Source organism: Xenopus tropicalis, chromosome 8 (genome assembly GCF_000004195.4).
Source record: "Xenopus tropicalis strain Nigerian chromosome 8, UCB_Xtro_10.0, whole genome shotgun sequence".
Classification (NCBI taxonomy): domain Eukaryota; kingdom Metazoa; phylum Chordata; class Amphibia; order Anura; family Pipidae; genus Xenopus; species Xenopus tropicalis.
In genome coordinates this window covers 79128709-79142936 of record NC_030684.2, presented here as the reverse complement: position 1 = coordinate 79142936, position 14228 = coordinate 79128709, and the positions used below count along the sequence as shown (strand labels likewise).

General features: G+C 38.9%; 1 protein-coding gene across 1 annotated transcript in view; it reads right to left on the bottom strand.

Moving 5' to 3' along the window:
- axl (AXL receptor tyrosine kinase) overlaps window positions 1–11924 on the bottom strand; it is a 52001-nt gene extending 40077 nt beyond the window's left edge. The window contains exon 1 of the mRNA NM_001097188.1: window positions 11647–11924. Coding sequence (NP_001090657.1) covers window positions 11647–11710 — 64 coding nt within the window. The 5' untranslated portion in view covers window positions 11711–11924. The remainder of the gene's footprint in view (window positions 1–11646) is intronic.
- Between the last annotated feature and the right edge of the window lie 2304 nt (window positions 11925–14228).

The following is a 14228-nucleotide window of genomic DNA, read 5'->3' as shown; positions in this document are numbered from 1 at the left end:
TATTAAGTGCTACAAGAGTACAATTTTACAATATACAAATTTACACACAGGGAGGACAAGTATTATAATAAATACATTAAATAAGTATAAATATACAGGGAGTAAGTGCCATGTGGTATGAGACACAGTAGGAAGGAGGTCCCTGCCCCGTAGAGCTTACAATCTAAGTGACTGGGTAACATACAGGCACAAATTGGAAGGTAAGAGTGCAGCAGGTATGGGCATTTGCCCTTAAGCATAGGGTGCAGTGCTCCAGAAGGTAGCATCTGAGTTTTTTCTTAAAGAGAGTGAGTGAATGTTCCCTACAGTGTAATTTAGAAATAAAAAGTAAACCATAAAAATCCTGACAGTATCCCTTTAAGCTATATAACTACATGGAATTCATACCTCCCAAAATGACAACGTTTTGTAACATTTTAAATTATATCCTCAATATGCCCTGGCCACGCCCAGTTACACCCTGACACATCTCTGATCTACCTGTAATTCTGTCCACTTTGTGGTAAGTCCCTACCCACTCTGTCCTGCTTAAATCTAATAAATTGTGGGGTCCTGGAAATCTGAACCTTTAACAACAGAAAATAAGACATTAATAAAAATGTGTCAAATATTCGTATTATTATAATACAAGAAATTCTACAAATATGTCAGTTTTACAGGTCAATGACCTCTTTCCTCTTATGTCTATGTACAGTACATTAATCTATGATACTTTAGCACTGTGCATCGCCATATAATATTTAGAGTCACTGTGATCAGTATCATAACTTGCAATGACACATTCTGCTAGCATTCCAGCTAAAAGAGGGACATATTTATTCTTTTATTCATAGACAATTAGACAGTGATGACTGGGGGGTGAGTCAGTGGCTTTCACTTGCTGCCAGGAAAGGAACATAGAGCCAAAGACAAACAGACTCCATTTAGTCTCATAGGAGCCTGCAAGCCAAAAGCAAGGATTATTAGTTCAGAAGTCCAGTGTAAAAGCAATTCGCGGACACTGACCTATGGGTGTTGGATCTCTGATCTGACCTATGAGTGTGACTTTCTGTGATGGTGGATAATTTCTTATATAATGCAGTCCTTCACTCATAGTATATACTTTTAAGGAAAATGTATATATTCTGGATATAATACATATTTCTACATAACTAAGTCTGGGATTTTTTTGCAATGAAAGTCCATCAATGTATTTTGCATAGTAACTGGCATTTGAAAATATGTTCTTTTGACATTTTGATGTCTACGCATTACATGAAATTTAATCTAAAAGAGGGGTAAAGTAGGGTCCACACGGAGGGATAGAAAAAATGCAATAGCTTTGTCTACCTCTGTGCTTTTACTGGTCATTTGGAATGTTTAGTGAAGCTATGGCTGCAATGAACATTCCCTGAATTTGCAGAAATTGTAGAAATTTCTTCTTGGGATTTAAAGCTGATGCACAGTCCTCTGCTGTAAGGCTTTATTTCTGGTGCACAGACCTGACACACTCATGATATCCAAAATGACCAATGTAAGAAGACTTCCTGACCATACACGGTAAGACCATACATGCCAAGCCAGCAGATCTTCTCCTGATATTCCCATTTACCGTTGAGTGATAGCAGGCTAATTCGGTCGAATTAGAACGGTGGGTATGGGCGCCCGTCGGTTCAGGGACCGGATCAACGAGCCAATACGGTCCCCAATCCGATGAAAAATCAAACCTGCCCAATCAAGATCTGGCTGATTTCAGGTCAGATGTCGATCGGGCAGGCCTGTCGTTAGTGTCCATACACGGGCCGATATGCTGCCGAATTGGTCTCACATTTTAGTTCTTGGTGCACTGTGTGCAGCCTTGTTATATTCCAACACTCTAGAAAAAGGAATAGACATAAGAACAATGTATTGTCAGACAGGCTTCATTGCTTAAAGTTTTTTTTATAAATACAGGCTTTATAACTACAGGTATGGGATCCATTATCCGGAAACCTGTTATCCAGAAAGCTCCTTATTACATGATGGCCATATAGACTTCATTTTAATCAAATAATTCAACTTTTTAAAATTGATTTCCTTTTTCTCTGTAATAATAAAACAGTACCTAGTACTTGATCCCAACTAAGGTAGAATTATCCTTATTGGAGGCAAAACAATCCTATCGGGTATAATTAATGTTTAAATAATCTTTTAGTAGACTTGAGGGCAGGTTTATCAAAATTTGAGTTCAGAGCTCAATACATAAAAACTCACCCACATTCCATTCATTCCTATGGGGATTTTAGAAGTGTATTTATCAGTGATAAATCAGTGAAAAGTGAGTTCTAACTTTCACCCATTGATAAATACACTTCTTAAAATCCCATAGGAATCAATAGAACATGCATATTTTTTATGTATTCAGTTCAGATAACTGATAAATCTGCCCTTTAGTGTACTATGATTTTTAGTCTCAACAAGTCTACTACCTAATTCTGTTTACTTGCTTCAGATGGGTATAGTGTAACCAAGACTCTCCATGTGGAGGCCTAGGGGCTAGTGATGAGCGAATCTGTGAAAAATTTGCAAAATGCATTTGTCGTGCGTTTTTTTTTTTTTTGTCGCCCGCAGTTTTTTTTGTCCGCTCACGCTTTTTTGACGTAACTGTGCTCAATTTGACGTGAAGAAATTTTTTCCTGCGGCGCATTTTCACGGAAGTTTAGCGAAACAATTCGCCAATGGTGAAATGCAGAAATTTGCTGCGAATCTATGCCTGGCGAAAAAATACGCTCATCACTACTAGGGGCCAGATGTGGCTGCCCAAGGTAATTTTTGGACGGTCGCCAGCCTAGACATAGAAGGACTTTATTGTATAACATCATCTTGTAATACATGATACAAACAGGAACATCTACTACATGGAAAAAGATGGTCAGAAAACCCAAGTCTTTCATAAAGGATTGTGTGATCTACTGTTATAAACACAGCTCATCATAAAAGAGCACAGGGATTCTGCTAAATATACACAGTTAAACAGAAAAGACTCTTGCCCATAAAATTTACAATGGTTGGCCAAACAATTACTACTTTCAGTTAATCAACAGTCGGCATAGTCCCTGGGAATCAAAACTGTGCAATATGAATTGATACAATAATTGTTTGGTAAAATACATTCAACCCTTTCTTATACAGGTATGGAACCTGTTATCCAGAATGCTGGGGACCTAGGGTTTTCCGGTTAAGGGATCTTTCCGTAATTTGGATGTCCATAACTTAAATCTGCTAAAAATCATTTAAATATTGAATAAATCCAATAGGATTGTTTTGCCTCCAATAAGGATTAATTATATCTTAGTTGGGATCAAGTACAAGGTACTGTTTTATCATTACAAAGAAAAAGGAAATAATTTTTTAAAATTAGAATTATTTGCTTATAATAGAGTCTATGGGAGATGGCCTTTCTGTAATTCTGAACTTTCTGGATAACGGGTTTCCGGCTAACGGATCCTTTACCTGTAATAACACTTCTCTTTTTGCCTTGTAAAAAAACTGTAGTCACCTTCATCTTTTTTCAGTGTCAAAGGATGTCCATGTGTCATCTCGTAAGATCAGCAGGGGAATAAGTCTCTCTAGAGCTTGTTGGCATGGACACTTTACATATTTTATTGTAAACTATGACTACCTGGCAAGCCCAACTTTTTAACTGATAACCTACTACATAAAGTCATATTTCTTTTCTTTTTCTAGTTCTTATTGTGTAGTACTGCGTAGTTTACATACGGCAGTGCTGTCCAACTGGCGGCCCGCGGGCCGCATGCGGCCCGCGACCCCCCTCTGTGTGGCCCCCCACCTCCCTGGCTGCTTTGATGGCTTACTCTTGTGTAAGCTTTAAATGGTATCAGTACTGAGATTAACTGCCCCCCTGCATGGTTCTCACCTCAGATTCAGGCTGTAATCAGGCTGTATTGTTTAAATATGTAATCCCCTGTGTTGTTCACACTTTTTAATCTCTGTATTGTTCACCCCCTGCAGTGTTCACACCTCAGGCTCAGGCTGTAATCACCCCCATTGTTCCCCTGTTCACACCTCAGGAGCAGTAGAAACCCACCAATAAACCCTGCACACTACAAAAAGAACATATACTGAGGTGGTACTTCAATTAAAAAGTTTTTTAATATATAGTTATTGTGCAGACTGTAGGAGCAGTGCCAGCATTGTGTCACTGTAGGCTGCCTGTGTGTGCCATACACACAGGCATCATAGGGCAAGCAGAGTATGGCACACACAGGCAGGGTAGGGAAGGCAGAGTATGGCACACACAGAAAGAGTATGGCACAGGCAGAGTATGGCACACACAGGCCAAGTATGGCACAAACCAGCCAAGAATGGCAAACACAGTGAAAGTATGGCACACGCAGGCAGGGTAGGGAAGGCAGAGTATGGCACACACAGGCAGGGTAGGGCAGGCAGAGTATGGCACACACAGGCCAAGTATGGCACAAACCAGCCAAGAATGGCACACACAGTGAAAGTATGGCACACAGGCAGGGTAGGGAAGGCAGAGTATGGCACACACAGGCAGGGTAGGGAAGGCAGAGTATGGCACACACAGGCAGGGTAGGGCAGGCAGAGTATGGCAGGTTTTTGCTGTACTACAACAATTAATATGGGTATGGTCTGTGATAATATGGGTATGTGATAACATGGGTGTGGTTTCAAGTGGGTGCGGTTTCAAAAAGGGGAGTGGTCAAAACTGGCTTCCATTATCGGCCCTCCACCACGTAGGTCGGAAAAATTCCGGCCCTCGGTACAACAGAAGTTGGACAGCACTGACATACGGTATTGTAAGTGCTATATAAAGGCCACAATTAGACACACCTCCTGTGGATTTATAGCCCTACTATTAGTAGACAGTATCTTGGTGGACATAGTAGGGAAAAGTCATTGGTTTGCTTTTTATATCTTTTTTATATCATCTGTCTTGTATTCTAGATACCTATCAATAAAGAATTCACGTAAGGAAAGAGGCAGCATTCATTTATATATAAAGACTTATATCTAATTTGTATTTTATGATGCCTGCCACTTATATCCCAATCTTGCAAATTTGCCCACAGATTTCATTAAATGAATTCCATTGTTGCATACAGTCTTTGTAAGCCACACATACATTACATTCAATACCAACTTGCAAGCCATTCATAAATAAATGTAATAACTTCAGCAAATATACAGTACAGAACCATGTGGTATACCACTTAGGCCGATTCAGCAGCTTATCGGCCCGTATAGGGGCACAAACGACGGGCTTGCCTGACCTACATCTGGCCTGAAATCGGGCAGATATTGATCGGGCAGGTTAAAAAATTTAGTTGGATCGGGGACCGCATTGGCTTGTTGATGCGGTCCCCGAACCGACTGCACCTATTACCAGCGTTCTAATTTAATCATCTAACCCCATCATTTGGCCCGAATTAGCCTAAATTCACCCGATATCGCCCACCCGTAGGTGGGGATATCGGGACAAGATCCGCTCGCTTGGCGACCTCACCAAGCGAGCGAATCTTAACGTGTATGGCCACCTTAACAAGTGATTACTAAAGATTTCAACAACGGAGCGATTCTATTTCCCACAAATCCAGGTATCATATTCCCTGCCCACAATTAGAAATTACATTCAGTGCAATGGGGAAATCGCATTGACTTCCTGCTCAGTGGGTTTTACTTTCAGCCATTCCAGTAGTTTTGGATGACAATGCTTTCTTTGTAAAATCGCTAAAAAAAAGGGCCTGATAGTGATTAGGATCGATAAGCGATTTGAAGTAGTATCTTCTCTATGTAGAAACAAAACGAGCGCTTTTTAAAAATTGCAGCGACTAATCTCTGCATGGGACATTACCCTTATTGCTCTCATCTAATCAGACAATCTACCATTAAGACATAGCAAGTCCAGATTTAATTTTACTAGATATACAACCTGTCCTAGGTAAAATTGTGCAAAATACTACTCAGAGTATTCCAAACAAATGTATTGAATGGGATCTATAAATTAGCCTTCAAATAATTCCACCTCTTCAGATGTAAAGCTTTCAACACTATACAATGAGACCAAAATTGGAATTACATTAGCTTTTCTCCAATATGTTGGCACCTTACCAGACTAGACAGACTAGACAGAAGCAGATGTGGTGATATATGTACCAGTGAATGCATTTCCACATAAAACCACAAAAAGTATCAACTTAACTGGCCAAGCTGGAAAATCTGCCAGTTAGAATTAGTAACCTTATGTATATTATGATATTTTAGAGCAATGGGTACATACCAGACTCTGCATTCCATATTGGAGAACAGAAAGTGACTTGAAAAATTGCTTCCCCAAAACAATGTCTCTTAAAACAGTTAAGTTTCTGTATGTTTCATTTCATGTATTTTTACATCCACTAACATTGTGCCTATTTAAACAGAAAACCCCCAATTCATGGGCCCTCAAAGAGTTGGGGTTTTTTCAAATGTCTGAGAGTAAATAGATATTGCCAGGGTAGATTTGGGGCATGTTGGGAGGAACATACTAATTATCTGGGATGGAAGGGGATACGCACAACTTTTGCTTTAAGACAAAGCCATATAAAATCAGAGCTCCAATCATTCAGTACCCTATATCAAGAATGAATGCGTTAGACTATGAGTTAAGCTGCTTACTATGCACATAGTAGTAATTTTAATATTTGGGTGATAAACCTCTGGTTTAAGATCATGAAAGTTAAGCAGGAACTAATGGCACACAATTGCCAGCAACAATGCAGAGCCCTCAGGTTTCAATCTTGAAAATGTTTCACCACTCATTTGTGGCATTTTAAACCCTTCAGGGTAAGATAACCTCCAAAATACAATCAAAATAATTCTATTGAGCCTATTCAGATAGGTGTTAGGTGAAACTCACAGAGATCCAGTCACTGTGGTGGCATCAATTGAATTGACGATTTGTATGGTAATTACCAGCACTCTCGCCCGCTGGTTATTTTTCACACTGTGCAAATACTGTGATTTAGACAACCGATTTGATCACCAGGGCACTTATGCTTTTTTTTTTTAAAGAAATTAACTTTATTTCACATCTGTTTGCAAAGGCAAAGTGGTATTGTTCACTGCAGCCAAGTGTTGTTGCAGGGCCCTCTCCTCTGTTTAGGGGAGGATTGTTTCAGTTTAGCATAAATGGCCTTTAAACCATCTAACTTTGTGATTCAAAATATGAACGTTGTTTGTTCAAAAGAGTGTTCCTTTTCCTTTAGATGTAGATAGACTATATAGTCTTGTTGGACTTTCACTTACTGGGCAGTTGTTTAGTCTTCCCAATGTATATATCTGTGCACTCTTTAATACAGTACATAGGACAGCATATACCACATTGCTTTGCTTGTGCTTAGGTGGTGGGTCTTGTGTATGTTACAGCTTCTGTCTTAGGGTGTTGCTTTATTTGAAAAATACAGGAATGCAATGTCTTTTTGAAAATTCTTCTAATATATTTAGATGTTCTATCAACATATGGGGTGGCTTTATTATTTTCTCTGCTATTTGCCTTCCTTTTATGAGTCAGTTTGGTAATCTTTCTTGTCCTTTATATTATTTCTTGGTATCCACAAGTTTTCTTTTTTGCAAGTAGTAGTCAGCACAGTAAGTCATATAAATTTTAGAACAGTGCAGGTTCACCAATGGCCACTTCTCATTGGTACATCAAACTAACAAAGGATTTGGAACAGCACCGCTTTTTATCTTTTATAAAATGCCTTTATTGTACATTCTCAGGGTATAGCAGCAACAGTTCACTCCTTATACGACCCTTTATCAAGCTATCCACAAGTTTTCAACACTCCTTTGTGTTACTTGTATTGCTTGCACTAAGACAATACATTTTTTTTTTAATAAATACAGCCAAGTGGTGTAGAGTTCTTATAAACCCCAGTTTGTCTTTGAGTGGGTTATGGCAATCTCAGCAACAGCAAATTGTGATCACTATGAGTGGGTTTCTTTTATACTTTACATATACACAGTCCAAAAGCAAGTTTGTTGCCTTTCACATCATCATTTGTGAACTTGATGTTCCTAGCCACTGATTGTATGCGATCAGTAAAGACTGGCCTCTCATCATCTACATATCTGAACCAATGACTCAGTGTTGTTCCCTTGATTATAGAGGTTCCCCACAATGGAAGGCACCAGTGAAACCATGGCTTAGCTATCTTTTAATCATAAAAAAGATATCCATATGCTTGGCATAAGTGGTGTTAACATATAATGTATGTCTAGCAAAAAACAAACTTGTTGTGGGTTGAGGTTTTTCTACAGCTGGTGGTGTTATATTTTTAATAATTTTCTCAGTTACCACAATCGTCTTGTCCATCTCTAGCCTCACCTCACAAACTTTGTTGACAAAGTTCTATAAGTGGTTTTCTGTGTTACCTAACTATTGGGGCTATAATGTTGGTCAAATATTTAGTAATCCTATACAGTGAAACCTCAATTTTACATCCCCTTATTTTAAGTTTTCTATGTGTCAGAGGGTAAATGACTGCTGGGTGAAAGCTGTTATTTGCTTTAAAAAATGTGATGGTGCTTGCAAGGGGGGGGGATATATGCAGTACAAATGGTGTGGTTTGGGTGGGGGAGATGTGGGCAACTTATATACATAGAAGGAAAATGTGGGGACTTTTTTTATTTATTTATTACAGCAGTTTATGTTGAAAATCAAGGCAGAACAGTAAAATATTAACCCAGCCAATTTAACTATAATACTAAAACAAAGATAATCAAACTTTTGTTATCAAACAGATAATCAATATTTCCAGCATTTTCTAGACTACATTCCTGCTCCACTGGGAATAAACAGGAACTGCCCTAGTCAAAAACATAGCTTGCTTATATCCAGAAATAGCAAGGGGAATTTATTATTAACCTCTCACCCAAGAAACACTGTATCTCACAGCAATACATGTCATATATAGATTTTTTTGTGTAAATAAATCTTATTTTTTTTTTATAGAAAAAGCATTTAATAAGCCACAATATTCATCTGATGTATTGTCATCTAAAGTCAAATTATTATCCTTCAATTTCTAAAACCTTTGTTGAAATTCCATGCATCTCTCATTTACATAACAATAAACATGGACAATGTTTTGCACAAGTCTTGACAAACTTTCTCCAAGCCCAGTGACCCATAACAGCCAATCAGATATTTGAATTCAGAAAATGCCACTTGAACCAAAACACAACATTCGACTACTTTTGCCTCACTGTCACAGAACATTAGTAAAATCAAGTTTCATATCTGTTTGGGCCCAATCATAGGTGTTTGGGGAATATCAAGAGAGTGGGACATGCACCAAATTTTGCATAGAGGCCTATGGGCTTCTGACCCACTTTGGTCAAAACAATGCTAATGAACCATTAAAGGAACAGTAACACCAAAAAATAAAAGAGCTTTAAAGTAATACAAATATAATGCACTGTTGCCCTGCACTGGTAAGACTGGTGTGTTTGCTACAGTAACACTACTATAATTTATTTAATAAGCTGCTGTGTAGCCATGGGGGCAGCCATTCAAGCTGGAAAAAAGGAGAAAAGGCACAGGTTACATAGCAGGTAACAGATAAGTTCTGTAGAATACAATAGTGTTTTATCTGTTATCTGCTATGTGCCTGTGCCTTTTCTCCTTTGAATGGCTGCCCCCATGGCTACACAGCAGCTTATTTATATAAATTATAGTAAACTTTCTGAAGTAAACACACAACTTTTACCAGTGCAGGGCAGCAGCACATTATATTTTAGTTAGATTTATACACTTTCATTTTTTGGTGTTACTGTTCCTTTAAATAAGTCACACAAGCTTGTCCAAATTTTCAACAAACTCCCAATTAGGTCATGGACAGATCAGTCAGTTTTACCATTTCATCATAAATGCAGATTGCTAGAATTACAGTATTTAATTGATTGATTTTATTTTCTGTTTTCGAGTCTTTTATCTGATTATACTAAAAAGCAAATGTTAAGGTGTTCATTTGGGGTTCCCACACATAAACCAGTGGTTATACAATTACATTGCACAACTGTCATTTGGCTTAAAACAGACACTTATAAATCAATTTCAACTTTTCAATGTATCACCCACTGGGTAGGCCACTATAACAGAATACATTATAGATTGGAGCATGTGTCACAATGAGCAATAAATTCCAGCATCCCAGGACTATTTAGCAAAGGATGCTGAAAGCTAAAGATCAGAAACAGTTAGAACTCTAGAAGATTGCTGGCTTGTGCCTAGGAATTTTGATGTTGCGCTTCTTTTAGCACATAGCGCTGTTCTGAACTAGATTTACCTTTATTACTGTCCCTAGCCACGCACATTTATCTCCTCTCCTACATTCTACAGTGCCCTCCAATTATGATTAGTTTTAGAGACTCCTCCAGTAAAACTACTCCTGTGCTCCACAATTAAAAAGAAGACTTTGCTTACAAAACACCTATGAAGCATTTATGAGAAACAACAAACAAATTGTTACTTTTAGTTAAGAATTAATGTGGAAGTCACCCAGAAAACTTCCCACTCCTCCAGCAAGAATTTGCTTGTGTGGTGCTACTGTTTGACACATTGTAATTGATTTTAGCTGGTTGCAGCCTTATTTATCTAAGCAGATACAGTATCAGACTCCAAAATGGCCATGAAGAACAATTACAACTGTAATCAATATATAGTGTCTCATTAAACAAAGGAAGATAGCAAACATGGCATTCTGATGTGTGGAGTGAGTTAAAAGGTCAGAGGTAAGAAGAAGGGGGTATATTACATGGTTTGTTGTGCCAGGTGTATGCCAAGGACTAGTACTGAAAACCTGGACACTCATTATCTGCTATTAAAACATTATAGGGAACTCTACAGCTGCTAAAATATTGGGAGAAGTTTAGGATGTGCTAGCAGGTTTCATTAATGTATATCAAATAATGGGAGAATGCAGAGAGGAATGTGTCTGATATATCTGTAATGGGATTAGGTTACAGGGGACAGATACAGTGGGTACCTTGACATCTGTGTAATAAGGAAAATTATAGAAAGGCATTCTGATATCTGAATTTTACATGAGGTAAGAGGTCAGTACCCTGATGTTTGTGTACTAGGAGTACAGGTGAAAAAAAGCAGGTACTCTGATGCCTGTATTTGGAGGAGGTGAGAGATGAGTGCCTTGAGTTGCTATACATAGAGAATGTGCCCTGAGCTCTCTGTATTAAGGTTATCATTTTGAAGCTTTGTGTTAAAGGAGGAATATTAAGAGCCTTCCTCCTGTTATTAGTGTAGGGCATACTTTTTGGAAGCCTGTGCACTAGAAAAACAAGACAAGCAAGTAGTTTAGATTTTTAAATAAGTAACAGAAGAGGTGGCCTTTAAGTTAGAAAGAGGTGAGATAGGCTCCAGGATACTTATGCATTTGTGGAGTGAGAAGGTTAGTGCAAGGATGCCTGTGTACTAGAAGCACAAGATGTGTTGATATATTGGAATTAGTAGATGGAGAGGTATTCTTGTGCTTGTGTATATGACAAAAGAAAAATAAGTGTCCTGTTGTTTATTAGTGGAAAGCTGAAGCAGGTGCCCCCCTACTGACAGTTTATTGGGGCAGGTGATAAATTAGCACTCACCGTTTTCTCCAAAGGCAGCTGTTAGTATTGCCATTAACATCAATACTGCAGGCATGCACTCCATCCTGGCACAGAGAACACCAGCACCACTAATTTCCCATGTAATCCAAAAGTGCAGAACTCCTGAAAACGTCCCTCCAGTTAAGGCAACAGTATAGAACTATGTTGGATAGCCATGAGACGAGAAAAAGATTTCTTTCTGCAAGCAAAACTCAGATTAACTAAGTGTGTGAATGACTGGGGAGACTTGAGCGCTAGTATGAAGGCTGAACTCTGTGAATTCTGTGTGTGACTCACTTACACTCTCTTGCACTATGCACAATAGGGAGGGGAAGGCATTCCATACCAATAGTTCATCCCACCACAGAGGGAGGGAGGGAGGAGAGGCTAAACAAATGCTGAAATGGGCAGACGATATTCAAGAAAGCAAGAGACAGAGAAGTAAGACAAAAGTAAAGGAGATAGACAAAGCTGTAAAAAGGCAGCACAATAGGAGATGAATGTAGGAAATTCTGTACACTGCTGCACATAAACATTATAGCACACACAGTAAAAAGGCTACAGTGTTTTTGTTGGTTTTTGCACTCTTGAGTGTTTGGTCAAAGGCAGATATGAACAATAAAAGATTACAGAGTCTGAAGTTAGGTAAACAAACACAGACGTTTCAGTATAGTGGTATAATGGGAATCCTCAGCAAGAACAGTACAATCTAGCATTTTTAAAGAAACGAAGAACTGTCAGGGGTGTGGCAGCATAAGATCCTTTCATCAAACTGACAACAGAATAAACAATTTAGGTTTATAACTGGACATGCAGGAAAATGTACAGGCAGGTGAGGTGTATTACTAGAAGTGCATTATGGCTCACAATTGTGAAATGTCAGATTGCACTGATCTGATTGGACTGACATGAAAAAAGTGTAGGGAAGTGTAGCCCAGTCATTCAGGGATAATGGCTTATGATATTTGAAAACACAGTATCGCTACAAGTTCATTGAATGGTGTGCAGTAACACAAAACATAGACAAAAGCAGTGTAGGGGAGACATGTTGAGACAAAGGGCATAATTAATTCATCCCGGGATGAACCAAAATTGTTCTAAAAGCTCCAGGGAAAATTCCTTTATATGTATGGGCCTATTATATAAAGATGTAATTGTTCTTTGTATAACGTTATGCACGTATGATGATATTTACTCTAATCGTTCAACCCATATGACCACAATACTTTCCTAGAATCATTATTTGCACATGATGCATGACCATCTGCATCCTACACACATACATAGTTACTATTGGACACCCCCCAACTAATTCATAAATACATGTATTGCGGTATTAAGTTTTAATACCCTAACTGATGTTCAGTATTATTACACATACATCATGCATATCAGTCCCTGCCTCACCGGGCTTACACTTTAAAGTCTCATTCACGCACCCTACGGGCAATTTTATCAGAATCCAAGTGACCTGCTTGTATGAGTGTAGGAGGAAATCCACACAGGCAGGGGAAAACATAGAAACTTTTCTCAAATAGTGTCCTAGCTGGAATCCAACCTAGGACCCCAGCACAGCAAAGGCTGCAATGTTATCCATTGGGAAAAAATTATACTCAATACTATAGAACTGAGGTTTCAGCAGGGCAAATGGTTTTCAAGGTGAGGGCAGTGAGATATTGGAATACACTGCTGGGTGAAGTTACGATGGCAGATTCTATTAATGCTAGTACAAGTGGTTTGGATGACTTGTTAGAAAAGTATATGGTGATAGCAAAACCCAAAAGTTAGTTTAGTATAGGTATGTGTATATAAATATATATCTTTATGTGTGTGAGTGTATTGATACATTTGTGTAGGGTGAGTTTTGGCCTGAAAATGCACAGAAGCATGCCCTACACTCCTTGGAGCTTCTTTCTGTGCCTGCACCTGGATCATTACATCAGCCCAGATTCAGGAACAGAGCAGATTTTGGCTTGGAAATGCTTGAGTATACACTTCCGCACCAAAATCCACTCCATATGCCTGCACCCGGGCATCACAATGGCCCCAGTGCAGTCACATAAAAGAACTTTTACGAACGTAGGGGCAGATTCTCAGCCTGTGTTTATGTGTAGGTTGAGAATTGCCCATGTGTGGCAGTAGCCATACACTAAGGGCTCTGGCACACGGGGGAGATTAGTCGCCCGCGACAAAACTCCCTGTTCGCAGGCGACTAATCTCCCCGAGTTGCCATGACCCGCCATCCCGCAGGCGAACATCAACTCGGGGAGATTAGTCGCCTGCGAACAGGGAGTTTTGTCGCGGGTGACTAATCTCCCCCGTGTGCCAGAGCCCTAAAACTGGCAGAACGCTGACTCCCAGCTTTGAGCATTATGGCACAGTGTTTACAATGGTAACAAGTAACAAAGAAACAGATATTGCCTAGTGATAATTAACTTATAGATAACATTATCATGCACACAAAAAGGTTTTATTTGTGCTTGAAAACCTGTGGTAATACTAAGCTAACAGCATTTTTTTTTTTTTTTTTTTTACAAAAGATCTCACAATCTCACAGTCTAACAATTAGGAGCTACATTTGG